Source organism: Oryctolagus cuniculus, chromosome 18 (assembly GCF_051225735.1).
Source record: "Oryctolagus cuniculus isolate XC-2025 breed Fujian yellow rabbit chromosome 18, ASM5122573v1, whole genome shotgun sequence".
Lineage (NCBI taxonomy): Eukaryota > Metazoa > Chordata > Mammalia > Lagomorpha > Leporidae > Oryctolagus > Oryctolagus cuniculus.
In genome coordinates, this window is record NC_142884.1 from 51365593 (window position 1) to 51389231 (window position 23639).

A 23639-nucleotide genomic window follows, 5' to 3' on the forward strand; every position below is an offset into this window, starting at 1 on the left:
AGCCCCCCGTGCTGGACACTGGTGGGCAGCCGGGGTGCTGCCATCAACGCCAGTGCGTGGTCCCCGGTGCAGCTCAGTGCATGAAGGCAGAGGTAGGCACCTGCCTGCACCTGTACCTCCAGGGCCTGCCGCCAGCAGACCGTGCAGGAGCAAAGGGGCGGACGTGGGAACAGGAGGGCGCAGGCAGGACAGGCCCGGGGGACTGGGTGTGGCAGAGAAAGGGGGATGCAGAGACTACACAGCACCCATGTACCTGAGGGACAGAAGCCCTAGCAAGATCCAGGGGACTGATACAAGAGGGTATCCTTGGGACCAGTGCTGTAGCACAGTGGGTTAAGCCACAGCCTGCAGCACAGGCATCCCATATGGGTGCCAGTTCATGTCCCAGCTACTCCACTTCCCACCCAGCTCCCTGCTAATGGCCTGGGAAAGCAGTGGAAGATGGCCCAAGTGCTTGGGTCCCTACACGCGCATGGGAGACCCGGAAGAAGCTCCTGGTTCCTGGCTTCAGCCTGGCCCAGCCCCGGCTTTATTGCAGCCATTTAGGGGGTGAACCAGCAGCTGGAAGCAAATAAATAAATCTTTAACCACAAAAGAGGGTATTCTTGGCAGGAGAGGGGGCTTAGGGGCCCTGGATCACATAAATGGGAGGAGCCACATGGGTGGGCGGGGCCTCAGACACATGGGTTGGGTAGGCTGCATGCAACCCGGCCCTTCCCATGGGAGGCTTCTGAGACCCTCAGTCTTTGCTTCTCACTCGTCCCCACCGCCTTCTGTCTGGCTCTCCCCACGAGTCTGTCCCTCTGGGCTGCACTCACGTCCTGCTGCGAGGCCCACGGCGAGAAGACCTTGTCCAGCTCAAAGGACACGGGCTTGCCCTTGTGCAGCAGGTGGATGATGGAGTCGTCATCAGGGTCGAAGGTCACTGCGTTGGTCGCCTCCGGGCCTTCCCCATCCTCTTTGGTGACTGGCCGGACACGAGCAATCACCCGGATGTTCCCTGAGTTGGTTGGGGGTGGAGAGAAGGGCCCAGGCTGGGTCTAGAGCAGACTGCCAAGGCTGGCATCTTGGCGCAGTGGGCTAAGCCTCTGCGTGCAATGAGGCTCCCATGTGGGCACTGGTTTGAGTGCCAGCTGCTCCACTTCTGACCCAGCTCCCTGCTAAAGCACCTGGGAAAGCAGCAGAGGATGGCCCAAGTGCTTGGGCCCCTGCACCTGGTGGGAGACCTGGATGGAGCTGCAGGCTCCTGGCTTCTGCCTGGCCCAGCACTGGCTGTTGCAGCCACCTGGAGAGTGAACCAGTGGAGGGAAGGTCTTTTTGTCTCTTTTCTCTCTGCATCTCCGACAAATATTTAAAAAGTACAAAGCCGGGGGTGGTGCTGGGGTGTAGTGGATAAAACCATATGGGTACAAGTTCGAGTTACGGCTGCTCCACTTCCAATCCAGCTCCCTAATAGTCTGGGAAAGCAGAAGATGGTCCAAGTCCTTGGGCCGCTGCACCCCCGTGGGAGACCCAGAAGCAGCTCCAGGCTCCTGGCTTCAGATCGGCGCAGCTGCAGCTATTGCAGCCATTTGGAGAATGAACCAGTAGATGGAAGACCTCTCTCTCTGCCTCTAACTCTGCCTTTCAAATAAATCAATCTTCGAAAAATAAAATAAACCACATGGCCTTCACACTGGTACCCTCTGGCATTCCAGGAAGGCGAGAGATCCAGGAGCCCCCCTCCCAGGACCGTCATCCGTCCCCTGCACTGTGGTATGCCTTTGAGCAATGCAGGCCTGGGGGCTCTGCCTTGGGGCTGGGAGGAAAGGTGGGTGGCGCTGGCGGGGCTCCGGCACCGCCCCAGCCTGAGAAGAGGCCTTGCCCTCTGGATCTTGGCTTCCTCACCCCTCATCGAGCAGCTTGAGCCTTGATGAGCCAAGGACGTTTTCTGGTCAATCTAGAAGGGCTCGGCCATCAGGCCAGGAGGCAGGCAGACAGCTGGGCAGAGACACTGGGGCACCCAAGGGTGTCTGGCAGCATGAGCTGGTCACGCACCCCTTGCTTCCAACCCACTCGTGGAATCCCAGCACCCCCCCCAACATGGCTCCCCCTTCCTTCCCCTCCTAGTCCCCGTCCAGCTCACAGGCCAGGTGTCAGTTACAGCTCTGCCTCCTCCAGGAACCCCCTACACACCGACATCTGTCCCATACCAGGGGCTGTCAGAGCGCCTCCCGGCTCTTTCGTAAGGGAACACAGTTAGGGTCCCCTGGGTGACAGTCACTGTCCATTCTCCCAGCCAAGGTGAGCACCATGAGGGCAGGGACGGCACCTCTGGGGCGGCAGCACCTGGCACAGAGCACCCAGGCTTCCGTGCAGGCCCCGGGTGAGAACAAGTGGCAACCCAGCTGCCACTACCCAGGGCCCCGGGGAGTGAACTGCTGCGGGCGCTGGGCGGGGGCTTCAGCGCTGCACACGCCCGAGGCAGACCGTTCTCCGCCACACGGCCTGGAGCATGTTCCCTGACCGCTCTGCGGCTCCGTGTCCTGGTCTAGCTCCTCCGTGGGGCAGCACCGTGCTGCCCGCCCCGGCCCGGCCCGCCTGGTGGTCATGGTCACCTTTCAGCCGCACGAGCTCATTGTGGCACTTCTTGCGCAGCTGCAGTTCCCGGCGGTACTTGCGCAGCAGCTCCTGGTTGTTGCTGTTGACCTCCTCGATGGCCTGGCCGATCTGGGGGCGGGGGCACGGGCACAGCTGTGGGGGGCCGGCTCCCCGGCCTGGCTCGCCCCGCCGCCCACCCACCAGGGGTGCACCCTGCCTCCCGCTGTGGGCTGAGGGTCTGACTGACACGCGCTGTCCTATGTCACCTTTTCCCAGTGACCCCTCAGGTGGCGGTGCTACTACATTCCCACTTTACAGGTGAAGAAACTGAGCCACTGCTTCCCAGTTACCCTGCCCTGTGCAGGGTGCAGCACCAGCACCCGACGGCAACAGCGTTCAGCTAGGCACAAATCCCAGCTCCAGCAGAACAGCTGGGGCGCCTGAGACAACGGCCTCAGCCCCCTCACCTGCAGCGTGGGGCTGACACCACCGAACGCGAGTCTACGAGGTGGTGGAGTTCAGGTCTCCCAGGTACACTTCAGAGGGGGAGAGAGATGCGGAAGCCCCAACCCCGTGTGTCCTCCTTTGTTATTATGAAGGGAGACGCAGACACCAACGGGCTCAACGCAGGCGGCTGCGGGGCTCCTCGGCACCTGGCGCAGGCTTTGACTTTCCCCGAGCTGCGCACCGCTCAGCACTGCTTACAGAAGAACCCGCGGTCTACTCTGCAGAGCCCTGCGGGCGAATTCAGGGAGCCAAGGGCTTGCACGTGGGAGGCATTTAAGAGACCTGGGCTATTCGCACCCTGTAAGTCCAGTTTTCAAAGTGAAACCTAGCACACGTGAGAACATGCAGTAGGTCTATGGCCACGGTCACACGTGTACAACAGAATAGCCTGCAGGCAGATAGCTGGCCATGGCCAGCGTGTGGGAGCTGCGGAAGTGTCTGTGAATTCGGGAACCAGTCCCGAGTGGATGCTGCGCCTGCCCCAAGGCCCCAGTGCCTCTCCCAGCCCCTGACCCAGCCCCCGCACTCACTTCAGCCTTGACACTCCGGAGGGCCTCCTGCAGCAGCAGGGGGAAGCCGCGCACCTGCCGCTTGAGCCCGTTGTAGTCGTTGGTGAGGGTCCGCAGCGCCGGCTGCAGCGTCAGGAGGTTGGTCCGGACGCCTGCGGGGACGCGAGGGGAGTGAGGCTGGCGGGGAGGGAGGGCCGCGGCGGAGTGGGGGCGGTGGGCAGGGCTCGGGCGGGGTGGGAGGGGCCGCCGCGAGGTAGGGGGCAGTGGGCAGGGCTCGGGCGGGGTGGGAGGGGCCGCGGCGAGGTCGGGGGCGGTTGGGCAGGGCTCGGGCGGGGTAGAAGGGGCCGCGGCGGGGTGGGGGGCGGTGGGCAGGGCTCGGCCGGGGTGGGAAGGGCCGCGGCGAGGTGGGGGGCGGTGGGCAGGGCTCGGGCTGGGTGGAAGGGGCCGCGGCGGGGTTGGGGGCGGGCAGGACTCAGGCGCGGTGGGAGGGGCCGCGGCGAGGTGGGGGGCGGTGGGCAGGGCTCGGCCGGGGTGGGAGGGCCAAGGCGGAGCGGGGGCGGTGGGCAGGGCTCGGGCGGGGTAGAAGGGGCCACGGCGGAGTGGGGGCGGTGGGCAGGGCTCGGGCGGGGTGGGAGGGGCCGCGGCGAGGTCAGGGGCGGGCAGGGCTCCAGCGACCGCCTCACCTGCCAGGTTCTCGTGCACGGCCTTCATTTCCACCTGGGCTCTGGCAAAGGCCTCTTCGATGGCCCGGTTCTTGTCCTCCTCCAGGGACTGCATCTCCTCCAGCATCTGTCCGTGCGCCCGCTCCAGCTCCGCCTCGTACATGGCAATCTGGCGGCCGGGCCATGAGGAAGCTCAGGGCCGTGGAATGTGGTGGGGGAAGGTACAAGAAGGGGAGCCCCGCCCCTCACCAACACCACACCCCCCTCCTGCACAAGCACACGCGGTAGCAGGGTCAACCGGCTTCTCTCTCCCGGGCCCACGGCTGTGAACTCCATGTAGCTGCCACCACCGTCCCACCTCTCCACCCCTCACCCCCTGCCATGGGCCCCAGCCCCGCCTGGGCCGGGCCCTGGGGGAGTCAGGAGAACTCAAGCCCCGTGGTGTTGATGGAGCACACCGGGCCTGAACCTCTGCTGGTCGCGTCCCAGAGGGCCCACCGTGGGCGCTGGGAGCAGAGCGCATTACAGATGAGGAAACAGAGACAAATCTTGCCCTTGGTCACAGGGTCAGGAGGGAGAGAAGGCACTGGCCCGTCCCAGCATGCTTAGCCACTGGCCGTCCCAGCCCCCACCCACCTGTGCACGGAGCTGCGTGGTCAGCTGGTGTGAGCTCTGCAGCTGCTGCTCCATCTCCTTCAGCACCTGCCGCTGCATGGCCACCTGCTCCTGCAGGTGCTGGTTCCGGGCCTGGGACTCGCTGAGCGCCTGCCTGGTCTTGGGCGACTCCACCTCCACCGTCTTGATGACATACTGCAAGGCGAGGGCAGGCGTGTGGGGCCCTGGGAGGTGGCCACGGGAGGGGAGCCTCGAGGGGCCCCATCAAGAGCCCCGGGGGGAAAAAAGCGAGAGCAGCCTGGGGTCCTGGCTTTCCAGAACGCACTGGAATCTTCTCATTTTAATGAGAGCCTGCTACGAGCCCAGCTGTGACTCCCACCTGGGCACAGAACAGAGGAGAAGGGCAGAACCCAGAGGGCACACGCGGGCACCCGAGCACTGGGTGTGGACACTTTCTCCGGCCCTGGCCAGCTGCAGAAAAGGGCAAGGCCCAGTGCAGCACGGGACCGAGTCCATTAAATACCCACACCTGTTTTATCCCCACGACACGCCCCTCTCTCGAGGCTGCCCTGCCCTGGGCCCAGGCGCAGGTGAGGCTCACCTTGACAGGCGGGGACTGGGCCCGCAGGCTGGCGATGGTCTCGTGGCTGTCGCGCAGGCGCCGGCTGAGCCGCTCCTCCTCCTGCGCCTTCTCGGCCAGGCAGTCCTTGAGGCGCAGCTCCACCTCGGCCAGCCGGTCCGTCTTCTGCTGCACCTCCAGGTTCAGCTCGGACAGCACGCCTTTGTTCTCCGCCACTTCCAGCTGCAGCTGGGACAGCTTGTCCCGGAGCTGGGCGCTCTCCTGCGGGGGCGCGGGCCGCCGTGAGGGGCTGCGTTCGCAGTGAGGAGGAGCCGGACCCTCCGGGACCGACCGGGGCCGGGGTGTGGGGCCGGCTTACCTGGCTGTGTTCGCAGCCCGGGCAGGGCGCTGCCGCCGCCGCCACGGCCGGCTGTGCCCGCAGCCCCTGCAGCTCAGCCTCACAGCGCCGCAGCTCCTGCCTCAGCCGCTCATTCTCCACCGTCAGCCGGTCCCGCAGCTTCTCCAAGTCGGTGCCTCCCTGCGGAGGGCCGGGGCCCAGGGGAGGCATGTGGAGGGGGCAGAGGGGCGGACAAACAGCAGGCAAGGGCCCGAGGAGGAGGAAAGAAAAAGGAGAAATGTGAGAGAGCAGGACATGGAGAGAAACCCAGAGACAGGCGGCAGAGAGGAAGAGAGGCGGCCAGGAGGGGCCTCCTGCCCCACCCCCCACCTGGCCTAGTTTCCTGAGTGTGAAAGTGCCGAGAAGTCATATTTATGCACAGGGTTCACACTCCTATTTTATGTCAGCCAGCGATCCGCTCCCCTCCCTGCGGGGACCACATGACCCCCGAGGACTAGCAGCTGAGCCCGCGTTCCCGATGTGTTTTTGATGGGGAAAGGATGGTGCAGCTCCCCGCCCCCAGGGGGCGCCCTGGAGCCTCACCAGCTCTGATCGAAGTCGGCTCACTTCTTGGGCCTGGCTGATGAGCTTCTCCTTCAGGTTTTCCACCTGCAGGGCAAAGCCAGGGTCACAGGGCCTTGGTCCTCCCCTCCAGCCCACAGCCTGGGGCCTCCCTGCGTTCAAGCCTCGGGCACCTCCGGCTGCCCGCTGTGCACCGAGCCAACCCTAGCTCTTCGGGACTCGGGCCCCCTCCCAGGTCCTTTGCCTAGGCAATTGTGTATTTTCTTTCTTAGCAAGGTCGATCTATCCTGGCCCAGCCCCGGGAATCTTAGACTCTGAGTGGTTTCCTGTAGGAGAGAGGACCTGGCTCATCCAGGGCCTGGCGGAGGGGAGGACCCCCCCACACACACCCCTGTCCCCACGGAGCACTGATCCCGGGCAGCGCCCTCGTCCCTGGAGCTGTCCCCTTCCCCAAGGGCCCTGACTCTGGCCTCACATCAACCCGTCCCCAGGAGCCTCTCCTCGGGAAATAACCCAGACACACAAAGGCTCTGGCACCAGCCTTCAGCTGGGCATGTTTGGGGCTTTTGTTCCAGAACATTCTGTGACGTCCATACTTCCCCTTGGAAAATGTGCAGTGTGTGGCAGGACCGCTGTGTGATGGCTCAGGACGCGTACACCAGCTGGCGTGGAGGCACTGGGCTCTCACGGCCACCGGGGCCGTTGTTTGAATACGATTTGTCCCCCGGAACTCCGCGAGGCGGACGCTAACGGCAGTGAGAGGCGTGAGCTTGCTCTGACTGCCGTGTGCAGAGGCAGGGTCTTTGGAAAGCGATGAAACTGGATCAGGACACTGGGGCAGGGCCTCGAGGTTGAATCCTAGTGGCTTTATGGGCGGGGCGGGGCAGACCTCCCACCTATAGACGGCCTCACAGGCTCCCTGTCTCTCGCCATGCGACACTCTGTGCTCTGTCAGCAAGAAGCAAACTAAACCTTTCTCCTGGGGCCAGCACTCAGCGCAATGGGTTAAGAGGCTGTCTGTGGGTCTCACAAGCCCCGGCCCCAGCTGTTGCGGCCATTTGGGAGTGGGCCAGCGGATGGAGGACATCTCTCTCTCTCTCTCCTTCCCTCTCTCTCTCTCTCTGATTCTAGCTCTGCCTCTCTGCAACTCTGCCTTTCAAATAAATAAATAAATCAAAAAAAAAAAAAATAAAGATGCTGCCTGCAGAGCCATCATGGGCACCAGTTCGAGTCCTGGCTGATCGACTTCCAACCCAATTCCCTGCACCTGGGAAAGAAGCGGAAAAGGGTCTACGTGCTTGGGCCCCTGCACCCATGTGGGAGACCAGATGGTGATCCAAGGTTCCTGGGTTCGGACTGTTTGGGGGAATGAACCAACAGATGGGAGATGTCTTTCTCTGTTTCTATGTAATTCTGCTTTTTTAAATTTTTTTTTATTTAATGAGCATAAATTTCCAAAGTACAGCTTATGAACCACAATAGCCTCCTCCCCCCCGTATCTTCCCTCCCACCCACAATGCAATTCTGCTTTTCAAATAAATACAATTTCCAATATCAACCTCTTCTCTCCTCAAGTTAGCCAGCCCTAAATGCTTTACTATAGTAATGAGCAGCTGGCAAATGCAACAGGTGGCACCGGCAAGGGGCTCTATAGGACTAGATGCCGAGACCCACTAGGGGGCGCCACAACGTGTGCCAGACTAACCTGTGCAGAGCAGCCTGACACTTGATTGCAGGGTGTGGGTGTGCGTGTGAAAATCTCCCTGCTTAATGTGGCCGTGACGCCATCCAATGGCAGTGTGTGGGCCGCTCTCCGCTGTGGGGTCAGTGTCTCTGGGGGCGGGAGAGGGCAGCGGGACCACAGGGGTCGGGCCCCTGCTTCTCTGAGCTGGCAGGAGGGAGATGACCCATGGCACCTGTTCCTACCTCAGTGAGAAAGCGAGCCCGGGGGCCAGAGTTTGACAGACGCCGCGTGGGACCCTGCACCTGTGTCAGTGTCCCGGCTCAGCGTCCCACCCAGCTCCCTGCTGATGTGCACCCTCAGAGGCAGCACGTGGGTCCCCGCCACCCGCATGAGAGACCTGCATTGAGTTTCTGGCTCCTGACTTTGGCCCCAGCTGTTGTGGGCATCTGGGGAGTAAACCAGCAGAAAGATCTTTCTCTGTCTCCCAGCCTTTCACACACAATGAAAACAAATGATAAGGGGCCAGCGCCATGGCGCAGTGGATTAATCCTCTGCCTGTGGCGCCGGCATCCTTCCTATATGGGTGTCGGTTCTAGTCCTGGCTGCTCCTCTTCCAGTCCAGCTCTCTGCTGTGGCCCGGGAGGGCAGTGGAGGATGGCCCAAGTGCTTGGGCCCTGCACCCACGTGGGAGACCCGGAGGAGGCTCCTGGCTCCTGGCTTTGGATTGGCACAGCTCCAGCCATTGTGGCCACATGGAGAGTGAGCCAACAGAGGGGACACCTTTCTCTCTGTCTCTCCATCTCACTGTCTGTAGTTCTACCTCTCAAATAAATAAAATCTTAAAAAAAAAAAGATAGCCCGGCGCCGCGGCTCACTAGGTTAATCCTCCGCCTGTGGCGCCAGCACCCCAAGTTCTAGTCCTGGTTGGGGCACTGGATTCTGTCCCGGTTGCCCCTCTTCCAGTCCAGCTCTCTGCTGTGGCCCGGGAGTGCAATGGAGGATGACCCAGGTCCTTGGGCCCTGCACCTGCCTTGGAGACCAGGAGGAAGCACCTGGCTCCTGGCTTCGGATCGGCGTAGCGCGCCGGCCACAGTGGCCATTTGGGGGGTGAACCAACAGGAGGAAGACCTTTCTCTCTGTCTCTCTCTCACTGTCTAACTCTGCCTGTCAAAAAAAATGATAAATGAAAATTTCTCATTAAAAAAAAAAAAAAAAGTGGCCCCAGCACGGCTCACTTGTGGTTTAGTGCAGGGGAGGGTTGCGGGGGTGGGGGGTGGGGGGGGTAGTTTCAAGACACAAGATTCCGCTGAGGGGCTGGGAGGCACAACGCCTCCTGGTGGACAAGCAGGGGACCTAAAGGCTGGGCCCACGTAGGCTGCGTCTGTCGCCACCTCCACTGTCCATTCCTGATTGGACACAGTGTCACTGACCAGCAGAGAGCAAAGCTACTTCCACTTCTCTGCTTGCGACCCATAAGCCCTCTTCCTGGCGCCCCCTAGCGTCCAGCTGGGAATACACTGGATACGCACCACAGGGGAGTAGTTAGCTAAGTTAAGCGATGTATGAGAATCTGCTTCTTGGGCTGTTATGCAGTCATTACAACTATGTTCACCAGGAGTTCTCAGTGGCATGGGGAAAGGCTCATCGACACACCACGTCAAAGAACAACCTGGAAAAAACTGCCTGTGTGGTACAGAGGCGGAGGAGCTCTGGGTTGTAGGATTACAGCTGGCAAATTCTTTGTTCTTTTCAGAATTTCTAAGTCTCAGAGCATATACGTTCCTTGGGGCTGGCATTGTGGGGCGGCAGGTTGGGCCACCACTTGTGGTGTGGGCATCCCGTATGGGAGCTCTGGTTCAAGTCCCGGCAGAGCCACTTCCGATCCAGCTAGTGTGCCTGGGAAGGCAGCAGAGGGTGGCTCAGGTGCTTAGGCCCCTGCCACCCACATGCCAGGCTCCTGGCTTCAGCTTAGTGCAGCCCCAGCCACTGTGGCCATTTGGGGAGTAAACTAGTGGATGGAAGTCCTCTCTGTTTCTCTCTCCCCCCACCCGCCACCCCCCACCCATCACTACGCCTTTCAAATAAGTAAATCTCTAAAATAAAAACTACAAGCCCATATACATAAGAAAAGATGTATGTGTTCCTCTTGCACACTGACTGAAGTAAGTGGGTGCACTTCCTCTGACAGGGTCAGGAGCCCCCAAGCCCACTCCTCCCCCGAGAGGCGGCTGCCTCGGCTGCACCAGCCACGTTCCAGTTGCAGCTCTCTGCAGCGCCCAGCACTGCCCAGTATCAGATGCCAGGGCAGTGAAAGTGCCGGCCGCCACCTGCCTGCTCCCTCCTTGCGTCACAGATAGAACCTGGGTGCTCCTGGGCCCTGGCTGGGCTCTCCCAGGGACACCCGACAGGAAGCGGCTGGAACAGCACAGGTTTAGGGGAGAGCGGTAGAAGACCCCAGGACAGAGATGCGGGATGCTAAGCCATCCCCGGGCTTGTCCCGGGAGGCGAGCAGCAGAGCAGGGGCACCCACGGGCGGCCTGGCCCAGGAGAAGGATCTTTGACTTCATCAATGCGGTCTGCTTCCGGAGGCGCGGGGAGCCCTGAAGGTGCTCCGACACCCACTGTGGGCGTCAGCCTGAGGTGGGAGGGGCCAGAACCCGGTGGGTGCTCACTGACTGCTTGGCCGGACAGCGTTCCAGAGCCCAGGAGCAGGACTGGGGCGTGCAGCCTGTGGACGCTGCCAGCGCAGCTATGCCCCAGGGTCCTGGAGGGGCCGAGCCGGCTGGTGCCCCCACCCAAGCCCACCCTCCTCCACAGCCTGAAAAAGCCAGTCGTGGGATGGGGCTTCAGCCCTGCCGGGCTCAGCGGGGAGCGGGGGTGCGGGGAGAGGGAGTGCTGTCGGCGTGGGGCAGAGCCAACTCAGCAGAGGGCGCGGCGGGCGCTCGCTCTGTGTGTTCTCAGCCGTCTGCCCGGGGCGGGCAGCCTCTTATCATGGCAAATAACCCGCTGATTAAGGCTCTACCACCCACAGAGCCTGGCGTCAGGGTCCTCAGCCGTCTTCCCAGGAAAGACGGGCTCCCTGCCCACCACCCCCGACCCCCCTCTGTGGAGGAGCTGCTGAGCCCAGAAGCCTCAGGAGCACCCCCTGGGAGCCACCCTGCCCCGTCCCCCCAACACTCCCGCTCTCAGCAGGCCTGCTCCTGGCTGTGTCCACACCACCTCCTCGGCCAAGTCTTCACCGCACCGAGAGCAGGGATCTTGAGCCAGGCTGCCTGGGGTTCCCCTGCAGTGACCTTGAACAAGCCCCTTAACCGCTCAGTGCCTTTTGGTTTCCTCATCTACCTTATTGTGAGGACTGAATGAGATGACACGGGTGATGTACTCAGGACAGGGCCCAGCGCTCAGTGGCTCCTACTGCTGGAATGAAGGGCCCGGGATGGCAGGGAGCTGTCCGTGGTGCTCAGGGCCAAATGATGGTGGCTGGCACATAGTAGGTGTGCAGTAAACGCATGTAGGATGAATACTGTGTGCCCGGGACCACCAGGCAGAGTGGTATCTATGGGTGAGGCTGGTAAGCAGGGTGCGAGGTGGGCAGGGTGGTGGGGCCGGGGCACGCTGAGGGAAGCTCACTCTGCCCAGGGTGGGAGCTGCTACAGCACTCTAGGCAGCAGGTGCCGGGGAGAGAGTCGGCCCCAAAGACCACCTCTCCCAGCATCCTAGTGCACAAAGGAAGTCCAGATTTTTTTAAGTAATTATTTGTTTGAAAGGCAGAGCAACAGACAGGGAAAGACATAGAGAGGAAGAGACAGAGGACAGAGGAGAGAGAGAGAGAGAGAGAGAGAGAGATTATCCATCTGCTGGCTCACTCCCCAAATGGCTGCAACAGCCAAGTCTCAGCCAGGCCAAAGCCAGGAGCCTGGAATTCCATCTGGGTCTCCCACATGGGTGGTGGAACCCAAGTACTTGGGCCATCTTCTGCTGCGTTCCTAGGTACATTATCAGGAAGCTGGACTGGAAGTGGAGGAGGTGGGATTCGGACCAGCATTGTGAGACTGGCTGCTGGTGTCACATGCAATGGTTTAACCCACTCTGCCACAATGCTGACCATAAAGCCCAGATTTTTATGTGACCTTCACTAATATTTAAATGTTGGCAACTGGGGCAGGCATTTGGCACCATGGTTAGGATGCTGATTAGGATGTCTGCATCCCACTTTAGAGTCTCTGGAAGCCACGCCAGTTTGAGTCCTGGCTGTTCCACTTCTGATCCAGCTCCTTGCTATGTACCTGAGAAGGCAACAGATGATGGCCCAAATACTCAGGCCCCTGCCAAGCATGTGGGAGATCTGGATGGAATTCCGTGGTCCTGGCTTCAGCCTGTCCTAGCCCTGACTATCCTGGCCATTTGGGGAGTGAACCAATAGATGGAAGACTTCTCTTTCTGTGTGTGTGTGTCTGTCTGTCTGTCTGTCTCTCTCTCTCTCCTTCTCGCTCTGCAGCTCTGCTTTCCAAATAAATAAATTAAAAAAATTTAAATGTAGGCAACCAAATTGATTTTACAAATCAGGCCAATTAGGACTAACAGCCAAATTCAGCAAATGTGCAAGATACAAAAACACACAAAAATCCACTGCATTTCTGTAACTAGCAAAGAACCACCCCGAAAGGAATTAAGAACATGATCCCATTTATGACAGCATTAAAAGGAACAAAATAGCACAAAAGGATGTAAAAGACTTTTACACTGAAAACCACAAAATGTTGCTGAAAGGGATTAAAGAAGACACCAACAAATGGAAAGGCATCCCATGTTCGTGGATTAGGAGACTTAATATCGTTGAGATGTCAATAGCACCAAAAGCATTCCATAGGTCCACTGCAGTCCCTATCAAAAGCCCAACAATGGCTTCTGAAGACGTAGAAAAATCCATCCTAAAATTCATATGGAATTTCAAGGGGCATCAAAGAATCAAAACAATCTTGAAAAAGAACAAAGGTAGAGATGTCACACTTCCTGCTTGAAAAACTTACTACAAAGCTACTGTCATCAAAACAGCATGGGGCTGCCATTAAAACCAACATGCAGGCCAATGGGATAGAATACAGAGCCCAAGAGTAACCCCTCACCGATACAGCGAAGCGATTTTCAACAAGGACGCTGAGATCATCCCAGGGGAGCAAAGAGTCTTCTCACAAACGGTGCTGGGAAAACCGGGCATCCACATGCGAAAGAAGGCAGTGGGCCCCTGACCCTCGCCAGCACACACAGTTCACCTCAAATACATCCGAGACCAAAACCCGAGAGCGACCCTGTCAAACGCTTAGCTCTTCAAAGAAAACACAGGAAGAGACTTCGTGACATTGGATTTGAAGATTTCTTGGGTAGGACACCAACAGCATGGATGATAAAGAAAAAAAATGGATAGGCTGGACTTCACCGGAATTGAAAACATTTTTATGACAAAGGAGTTTATCAACAGAGTAAAAAGGCAACCCACGGAATTGGAGAGAAATACCTGCAAGCGACATTTCCGATCAAAGGTTAACTCCATTAGGGCGGCTGTTACAAGAAATAACACAACAGCAGGTGCTGGTGAGGATGAGGAGAGCCTGGGCCCCTCCTGCACTGCCGGGGGGAGCGTAAGACGCCGCAGCCGCGGTGGGACACTATACGGCGGCTCCCTCACAGAGGAAAAGCAGAGTCACCATGCGGGCCAGCAACCCCACTTCCGGGTAACTGCAGGCGAGGACTCGGGGACAAGCTCGCCCCAGTGTACCCAGCACTGCTACCTGTAAGGGCCGAAGGGTCTGGCATCCTGTCCGTGGGTGGACGGGTAAGTGAGACACACGGCGGGGCCAGAGTCTGACACCGACGCCACGCGGGAACCTGAACTGGCGGGGGGAATGAGCCGGTGCCAGGACGACCGCTGTGGGATGCCACCCGGAGGCTGGACCCAGAGGATGTTCCGAGCCACAGGAAGTAGAGTGGAGCTGTGCTGGGGGGCGGAGGGTGGGAAACCTATTTGCTGGAGACAGAGTTTGGGTCGCGGCTTGGGGAGGAGCTGGACAGTGGTGAGAGTCGCACAAAAACGTGAATCGCCTCAATGCCACTCAGCTGAGGCTTCACCAGGGCTAAGATGGAATGTTTGGTGTTACATGTATTCTCCAATTGTTTTACAAAAACGCAGGCAGGGGCCAGTGTTGTGGTGCAGCAGATAAAGCTGCCACCTGCGATGCCGGCATCCCATATGGGCTCCAGTTCAGGTCCTGGCTGCTCCACTTCCGATCCAGCTCCCTGCTAATGTGCCCGGGAAAGCAGTAGAAGATGGCGCTTGGGCCCCTGCACTCATGTGGGAGACTCAGAAGAAGCTCCTGGCTCCTGGCTTTGGCCCAGCCCTGGCTGTTGTAGTCATCTGGGAAGTGAGCCAGCAGATGGAAGATTTTCTCTCTCTTTCTCTGTCTCTCTCTCTCTGTGATTCTGCCTTTCAAATGAATGAATGAATGAATGAATGAAACTTTTTAAGGCCACATTATACATTTTAAAGGGCAAGATCTAGTTTTCCAGTCCGTGCCCTCTGAGAACAATTTGTAAAATATTTTATTTGCGAGGCAGAGAGACGATCCCGGTCTCCCATAGGTGACAGGAACCCAGTCACTGGAGCTGTCACTGCCGCCTCCAGGGGTGTGCGTTAGCAGGAAGCAGGAGCCAGCAGCCGCAGCTGCGCATCGTGCCCAGGCGCTCCCATGTGGGCTGCAGGTGTCCTCTCTGTGCAGCCGGATGCCCGCCCTGAGGGGCGATTTTTACGGTTCTATCTAGAGGTGGGAGAGGAGGAGGTGGGGAGGGCCACGGTCTGGGCGGCACGGAACATGGGAAGGAACCTGGAGGCTTTGCTCCAGGGACCACCCCCCCCCCCCCGAAGAGGGCAGGAAGTCACGGCCGCCAGGGCGTGGTCCAGGGCTGCAATCCTTTGGCCTGAGTGCTCCCAGTGCACACCATGCACCCCCCCACCCCCCGACTCCCCAACTCAGCCTTAGAGACTCCGCAACCCCCCAGAGCTGCGCCGGCAGCCGCACCGGCTGAGTCAGCTCCGACAGCCCGTCAGGCAGGTATGATTATCCGCACCGTCCGAGCTTCCGGAGGGTTAGCCTTGGTTAAGCAACCTTCGAGCGGTCACCTGACTGCTAAGTGGCAGATGCAGCACTGACTCAGGTCTGGCTGATGCTGGCAGGGCGCCCCCACCCCACCAGGATCTGCAGCAAGACAAAGCAGCCAGGTGGGGTGGGGGGCGAGTCTGGACAGGCTGGGGCCGAGGCCAGGAAAAGCAAGGTGGAGGCGCCGTCGGGGGCTCTCCTTCGGGGAGCAACATTCAGACCGTCAGACAGAGCACCCGGCAGTGACCCCGCTGGGCACCACACCCACAGTTTGCCACCCCCTTCTCTGTCCACTCTCACAGCTGGTCTGCTCCCCAACCACAAGCAACGCTTAGCCCCAGATCAGAGACTGGGAAAGGAAGGCTCGGAGGGGAAGTGACTTCCTACAGCTCCGGATGGCAGGGCCAGGGTAGGACTCCTGCCCAGACCATCACAAGTCTGCAACGCTACCCCGGATGGTGGTGGGCACTCACCAGGGACCACCTCGTCCAGGGACTGTTATTAAGCCCATTTTGCAGATGAGGAAATGGAGGCGGGGCTGGTGCTGTGTTAACACCCTGGCCCGAAGTGCTGGCATCCCATATGGGTGCCGGTTTGAGTCCTGGCTGCTCCACTTCCAATCCAGCTCTCTGCTATGGCCTGGGAAAGCAGTGGAAGATGATCCAAGTGCTTGGGCCCCTGCACCCATGTGGGAGACCCAGAAGAAGCTCCTGGCTCCTGGCTTCGGATCGGCGCAGCTCTGGCCGTTGCAGCCAACCGGGAAGTAAACCAGTGGGTGGAAGACCTCTCTCTCTCTCTCTCTGCCTCTCTTTCTCCCTCCGTGTAACTCTGACTTTCAAATAAATAAATAAATCTTTAAGAAAAGAAAGAAAGAAACAGAGGCACAGAGTGCTAATTAACTACCCAGGCGCACAGAGCCGGTGAGTGGAGCCGAAGTCAGACTCTGACCTTGGCTCCAGCTGCACCTGCACAGGGCCAGACCCTCCAGAGAGCAGCTCCGAGACCTGAGGCTTCAGGGGCATCCCCTGAGAAATCCCGGGAAACAGCCGGCGGTCAGAACGTCCACAGACAACCTGAGCCGGGACCGGGGACCACTGGGAACTCCCAAGTCATCGGGGGCGCAGGCTGGGGCGCTGGGGACCACAGGCGCCAGGGCAGCTGGGCTGCTTCACCTCCACCTTCCCTCCTAAAAAGTTCGTGGTGCTAATTAGAGGAAGAAACGTTTGCTTTTTAATTTGCTTAAAGTCACAAAAGGCCACAAGTTACTATGACTTCATTTACAGGAAATGTTCGGAAAAGGAAAACCCATAAACAGAGCAAGTGGGTTAAGGGTTGCCAGGGGCTGGGGGCAGGGGAACAGGGGCTGACTGTGAACCTACCTTTGGCTGGGAGGGGGGGGCAGGGAGGGCAACTAAGTTGGGTTGGAATCAGAGCGGGGAGGGGTGCACACTCATGAACAGGGAGCTGTCTGTCCCAGAGGGACAGAATCTACGGCGCATGAACGGAATCTCAACAAAGCTCGGGGAAGAAGGAACACGCAGAGCTGTCTGGGAAGAGGAGTGCCTGGCTTGCCTAACCTGGGCAGGGCTGGGGAAGGCAGAACTGCTGCTGAGCTCCCGCCTCGGGCCGGACACACAACCTGCAGGGGAGCCCTGGACCAAGCCCACAGCACCCAGAGCCATGGCTCTCCTGCTGCCACAGTCCCTTTGCACTGGCTTTCCCTGAGCACAGAATGTACTTCCCTCAGCTCTGTGCTGGTCTCAGTTCCAGCACTGCTTTTCCCCAGGGGCTAAGCCCTCACCGCCGTGTGTGTGTGTGTGTGTGTTGTGTGTGTGTGCACGCGCGTGTGTCCCTCCTGCAGCGCCCTCATCACTCCCCTCACCATACACGTGTGCACGGAACAAATGACCCTCTTCCTGAAGCCTGCAGCCTCCACGGGGCAGGGCCACGCCCGCCCACCCAGCACGAAAGAGGCTCACACAAGCAGACAGCGGGACAGAGCTGGCCACGAGGAGGCCCTCGGCGGGCAGATAGTCCCAGAGCCGGCAAAGCAGCGGGGAAGTGCAGAAGAGGCAGACACAGGGTGAGAAGGGTGCCCCTGAGAGGGCCCACCCGGCTCAGCAGGAGCAGGAGCCAGCACGCGAAGACCTGCTGCCTCCCAGACCCGAGACGGTCACACCAGGGCCCTGTGTAGCCCCGCCTCACCCTCTAGGTGGTGCCGGGCCAAGAGCAGAGACCCTGCTGTCCTGAGCAATGGCCTCTGACCTGTTCCCCAGGAGGGCAGTGGCTTCCGCCTGGCCCAGCCTCCCCAGGTACCTGGTTCTGCAGCTGGGCGGCTGCGACTTGCTGGTCGCTGTCGTGGAGGGCCAGCCTCTCCCGCAGGACCACCAGCTCCTCCTGCAGCTGGGCCTTCTCCTCCTGCAGCTGGGACATGGCTTCCACCATCCTGTGCACAACAGGGGCCGCCCCTGGCGACCCCGACAGGCTCGAGCACCTCCCGCTGCCAAAGAGCCGCCCACCTACGAGCAAAGTAGTGGCTGATCAGTGGGGCGGCGGAGGTCCCAGCCTGGTGGAGGACCTCACGGCAGGGCAGGCTGTCAGGGACGTCAGGGGACGCAAGCAGAGGACCTGGGGGACCCGGGGGAGCCGCAGGCAGCGGCAGCAGGGGTCAGCCAGGCCATCCGGGGCCCTCCTCGGGGAAAGCCGCCTCCACGGGCAGCTTCCGGGGGATGAAGACCCCTCTCAGAGCCTGCACTCCAGGCCTGATGGGCCAGTCCCTCTCCAGGGCCAGTCTGCAAGGAATCGTGGCTGAGGAAGAACAGGAGACATGACTTCTTCACACCTCACCCCCCCTCGAGAGTCCTGCAGAGGAGTGGGGCTCCCCACCGGTGCACGGAGGCAGAGCTAGGGCAATGAGTGTGGGTACCAGGGACACAGGGGCCAGGAGGCAGAGACAGACCAGCACGTGCAGCCGGGCCAGGGGCACGTGGGGACTGTACAGGTACAAGATGATCAATTCAGAGCTGGGCAGGGCCCCAGCTGAGTCCTCCTCCTCCCACAGCCTTCCACTATCCTGCCACCAGGAGTGGGAGACAGACAGACAGATGCGGGACAGAGCATCGAGGCCCGAGGAGTCCGAGGCCCGCTGACGGAGCCCAGCAAGCTCGTCACAGCACGTGTGTGTCTGCAGCTCTGCAGTGAGGAGCTGGCACGCAGGGGACAGAGCCGGGCACAGGACAGAGGGGGAGGGCAGGGGCTTTGCCTCCTCCCTCAGGCAGTGCCAATGGGGGCCTGGCGGGCAGTTCAGAGGGGAACCTGCTGGCCTCCCCACTCCGCCTGGAGCCCCAGGGCTTCTGGGCTTTGTTTGGAGTGGGCAGGCTCCGCGCCTCTGTGAACAAAGCCACCTGCACCTGACCCAGCTGGCAGCCTTGATGGGAGGCAGCAAGTGTGTTCGTTCACGGCTCCACGGAGACCAACAGACTGGGCGGCAGGGAGGCCACCCCGGTGGGGCTGCAGGCTGGGCACCGCCGGGTAGGCAGGCGGACAGGTGGGAGGCAGGAGAGGTGAAGAGAGGCTCCCTGGAGAGAGCAGGAAGGGTGCACGCATGCCAGCTTCTCCCTCCTTGCAGAGAGCCAGGGCTGGAGCAGTCCCTGGTTGGACAGGAACCCTGGCTGTGTGGCCTGCACGTGACACAGCATGCGTGTCACACGGAGCTGGCCGGACTTCTGTGATGTGTTCCAGAGGGAGTGAGGGAAGCCAGATGCTTCCAGGCCTGCACATGGGGCTGCCGTGGGTGGCATGTGACCCGCATGCTGTCCGTAGGCTGCGGGGGTTTGAGAGGGAACACGCTGGACTTGGCCCCAGAGCTGAGGCTGGCACCTAAGAGATGCACGGGAGGGGCCCCGTGGGGGTCCCCCCTCCCCCCAGGAAGTGGGGACAATGCAGCTTGCTCAAAAGACAACCTTGGGAATGGAGCCCGGAGCCTGTAGGGGACTGCAGGCCACAGGGCTGAGACGAGACCAGGGAGCCCTGTGTCAGGGCCACTGCTTCGACCACGGGAGCCTCGGAAACACCTGGAAGCCCCCCCTGAGCAGGTGCCTCCTGACCTCAGCACGGCCCACACGCAGGTGCAGGGTGCCGACTGGGGACCAGGGGCTACTAGGGATGAGAGGGGTGGGGAGAAAAGATCTTGATGCTACAGGAGGTCCCCAGAGGAAGCACAGGTAGGACAAGGTGAGATCAAAGGAACACTCGGGCGGGCGGAACAGGGCCCTGGGGCCCAGGATGCTGCATTCGCATGGAAGGCCAGTGGTCAAAGAGCGGGGACCTCAGAGGTCCTCCTGGGGTACTGTCCCTGGGAGACCCCGGGCTGGGACCAGACAGGAGTCGGTCCTCACTCTTAGCTTGGATTAGTCTTTCTCTTCCCGGAGCCTCTGCTGCCTGATAAAGGAAGCCGACCTGCCAGCTGGGGGATGTCCGCCTTTCCCAGGCCCTGCACCTGCTGCTGGGCGCCACAGGCCCGGGCAGAGACAGGCGAGCACGGCTCGGCACTGCCTCAGAGAGGGAACGGCTCCCTGCAGCCCTGGCAAGTTCAGACACACAGGTTAACCTGCGGCGGCAGCTGGAGGCCGGCTCCATTTGCTCCGTCTGCCCGTTCTTGGCCTCCCCTGTGAGCGCCCTGAGGATGCTGGGCTCAGGCTTGCTCTTGGGAGCCCCGGCACGGACCTGTGAGACTACGGGATGGAAGACTACAGAATCTTCCAGAACCGCAGCCATCTGGATGCCATCGCGGCCTTGCCAGAGAAGAGTGGAGCCATCAGCTTTTTCTGGGTCTCAAGGCAGCAGAATCAGAGCCCTATCCTAGGACACTGCGGACCCCCGCGACGGCAGGACACCAGGGGAGAGGCAGTGGCGCCTGCGCGGCTGCCGCCCTGCCCTGCTTTTGACAGGCACTGGGAAAAGACAAAACGTGGGGAAATTCAACCCCAGCCCCAGCTGGCCAAGGTCTCTTATCACTGGGTGGGGCGCTGGGAGCAGGGTGGCCGGGGACAGGCAAGCACACACACTTCGCTGTCCCTGAGCCGGGAGGGGCGGCCCAGGCTCCTGCAGCTGCCGAGGGTGGGCTGGGGCAGCTCTGACCCCGAGGGCCCCTCCTGAGCCAGCCTGGCCAGGGTGTTGGGCCGGGGGGAGGAGCTCCTTTACCTGGTTTCTCTACATTCACGGCGCCACCGGCTTCCGGGGCCTCCCGCTCCCGCTCCCGCCTGGGGGCCGGCGCCGGCCGCTTCAGGAGCTTCTCTTCTTTCGTCCCCTGACTCTTGCTCTCGTACCCCTTGTCCTGCAGGGCCTGCTGCCAAGACACAACCAGAAGCCTCTGGTGAAGGGGACTGCGCCGGGAGGGACCCGGCACGCCTCCGGCAGCGGGCACCTGCAGCTGGAGCGAACCCAGGCCCAGAGGCTCCAGCCTTTGGGCGGAGGTGTGGACAGCGAGACGGCGGCACTGCCTCTCCCGCCCTCCCCTGGGGCAGCTGGCCCCCGGGCACCAGCAAAGAAGGCTCTCGTGGGCGCTTGAAGCCCTCAGGCAGAGCTCGGATTGCCCCTTCGTGAGTCAACAGGGCAGCCCCGTTGATCCCAGACACCCGTCCCAACCCCACCACTAGCCCACCCATCCCAGGGCATCTTCCCCCATCATGTCGGCTGCCACTGCCCCAGAGACACGGCCCCCTGCTTCCAGACGGCACCCTCGGGGCTGCCCAGGACGCGGCACACGGTCCACCTACGCAGCACCAGGACCACGTGGCTGTCCAGGGACCGTGGAACCCCCATCTCTTGGCCAAGGAGGAACACGGACAAAGAAGGCTGAGACACGGCAGAGGAGGGGGGAGGAGAGAAAGAGGAAGTCCCCTACAGCTCCCTTGGAAAGACAGCCCAGGGCGGCGAAGACACCTGTGTCCTGCTTCTGAGAGGCTGGGCTCCAACAGGGCCTCCTGCTCGTGGGCACCCCGGGAGGCAGCAACGATGGCCCAAGTTCTTGGGCCCCATTATCCTGGTTGCAGCCTGGCCCATTTAGGGCACCTGGGGAATGAACTAGCAGATGAGTGATCTCTCTCTCTTTCTCTGCCTCAGAAAGAATGAATGTTTTTAAAGAGAAAGAAGGATGCCCCAGACAAGCAGTGCACAGCTGTGTAAGGTACACTCCCATTTGAGGCTAAGAGATAGAACCGACACAGACAGATCTAGAACCACATCCAGACAGGTGGCTCTCCCTGGGAGGCTGGGGAGATGGTGCGGCGGCTAAGGGCGGAAACCAGTGGCACTTCAGCATCTGGGGGGAAGTGCGGAGAGTGGAAGGCAGTGGTCCCTACTTTATTCTGAACCTTTTTGGCCTTCTAAATATCCACAGTGTTTTCTTTTGCTTTTTAACGTCAACACGGGTTACCAAGGTTTTTCGTGTCTCTGTGCCCTCTGTGTTCTGAAAATGCTGTCCCGAGTCTCAGGGCCTGGTGGGAAGCCTGGCTCTGCCCGGCGTGAGCTGTGTGACTGCGGGTGGCTTCCTGGCCCTCGCGGAAGCTGCGCTGTCTTCCTCCTCCAGGGACGACAGTGACAGCGCCCGCCTCACCAGGCCAGCCGGGGCCAGGTCCTCAGGAAGTGCCAGCCGCTGGACACGGGCAGCCGTTACACACGGAACATCCCCTGTCCCAAGGCTGGGGCCCAGGGGTATTCTGGAACATTCACCAGTACACCAGGACAGACCGTGGGGAGGGGAGCCGAGGCTGGCCGTGCCGTCCATGCCCGTTTCACGCGCACAGAACCTGATGGCGATTTTGATGGACGGCTTTAATGAGTCTGTGCACGACACAGTTTCCTGGTGCGGGCTTCTCCACCTGTGGCATCGTGTCGGCACACAGGAAGTCCTGATATGGGGGCATCTGGGACTCGGATTTCATTGCATTATCTGTCATCTTTGCATCTCTTCACTTTGGTCACTGAGCAGCCAAGGAAGAGAACGGAGAGAGGAGACAGGACAACCCGCAGAGTTCCTCCTTCGTCCTTTGCCACCTGCTCCCTCCCTCCCGTGACCTCCGGCCTTCAGGTTCCACTTAAGGGAGGGGGTGCACGCGCCTCCTGGAGTTAGGAAAACTCCCACCCCCGGACCAACTGCCATCCCATGGCAGGGGCTTGTCAGAGCAGCTGGCACTTCCCATCTGCAGACCTCAGCCAAGGTCACGCTATTTCGGGCCCGCTGGCCAAGCCACAGGAAGGACAGCCTGGCCCCTGGGGGGTTGGGGATTTCTACAGCGCTTCTGTGGGGAGGACCTCAGGTTTCCACCGCTGGGCCGGAGGCTGGGGTGGCCCTCTGCCCACTGGGTCGCCTCCCTGAGCCTGGGACCCGCCCCCGTGACCTGACGCAGTGGAGCTTCATGGCGCCCAGAGGGACATGGATCCTGGGCAGATCTGCTGAGCCCAGGCCACGCTGCCACCGCAGCCCGGCACCCCGTCATCAAAACTCAGAACGGAGCCGCGCCCGACTGCAGGCTGCGGGCTTCTGACCACTGCCGCCCAGTTAACTACCGACGGCCTCAGGTCAGAGCCAAGCTCTGCTCTGGTTTCCTTAACTATTCTCTCACCAGACCTCGCGGATAAAAAAAGAACGGCCTGCCTCCATCTCACAGCTGAACCGCCCGAAAATGGCCAGGAAACACCGCAGAAGACCAGGTGGGCTCAGAAGCCACATGAAGCGCTGGGCCTATGTTCACACTGGGATCGGGGCCATGGCGCATTACTCTCCGCATGCGAACACGCGTGAAGAGACCACGGAGACTCACTGCTGGGAACAAGAGCTGGTCACAGAACAGCAGGTCAACCTCAACAGTGATTACCATCACAGACACACAAGACATGCTTGGATAGGAAAGAGAAGCAGGTAAACATTAAGCGCTTACTAGCACACTTTTCAAAGGTAAGAGGGCTACCAGGGGCATCCGGGGTCTCGGCATGGCACCTCCGGCCTGTGTGAATGCTGTACGGCTAGCTACGGTTACTGGTTCAGACCCCTGCTTGCTGTGTGGCCAGCAGCGAGTTCCTGGGCCTCTCTGAGCCTCTGCGCCTTCCTCTATGAGACTCGGATCAGACAGTGTCTCGAGACTGGAATGAGGACCACGACGGCTGCTACGAGCTACGTCCTGCCTGGGACGAAGGCGGTGTGCGATTAACAGTTGCTATCATTACTGCGGTCACCATGCAGCTGTGCTACTGCCAAGGGTGCCCACGTAGGTGAAGTTAGTGACCGTGAGGTTGGGCCAAGGAAAAGACCCCAGGTGTTGGCAGAGCCTCCTGTCTGGCTTTGGATCCTCACATCACACAAGGGAATAGCGGCATTGCTCCCTCCACCCCCCCCACCCCAGGTGCATGTGCCCGACAGGCACCCCAAGCCTGCCAATCTCCCCAGTATTTCC

General features: G+C 60.7%; 1 protein-coding gene across 9 annotated transcripts in view; it reads right to left on the reverse strand.

Moving 5' to 3' along the window:
* Nucleotides 1-23639, reverse strand: part of KIFC3 (kinesin family member C3) — a 35503-nt gene that overhangs the window by 3698 nt on the left and 8166 nt on the right. For 4 of the 9 annotated variants that reach the window (XM_070061960.2, XM_070061963.2, XM_089319376.1 and 1 more), the window contains 10 exons: nt 20389-20533; nt 17503-17705; nt 6373-6438; nt 5812-5970; nt 5475-5714; nt 4895-5068; nt 4280-4427; nt 3618-3748; nt 2598-2709; nt 819-1000 (listed from right to left, as the gene is read on the reverse strand). In XM_070061960.2, the coding sequence (XP_069918061.1) occupies nt 819-1000; nt 2598-2709; nt 3618-3748; nt 4280-4427; nt 4895-5068; nt 5475-5714; nt 5812-5970; nt 6373-6438; nt 17503-17705; nt 20389-20533 (1560 nt within the window). Of the gene's footprint in view, nt 1-818; nt 1001-2597; nt 2710-3617; nt 3749-4279; nt 4428-4811; nt 4874-4894; nt 5069-5474; nt 5715-5811; nt 5971-6372; nt 6439-17502; nt 17706-20388; nt 20534-23639 lie in introns of those variants that run through there. The other 5 variants (XM_070061961.2, XM_089319375.1, XM_089319377.1 and 2 more) reach the window with 4 other exon arrangements.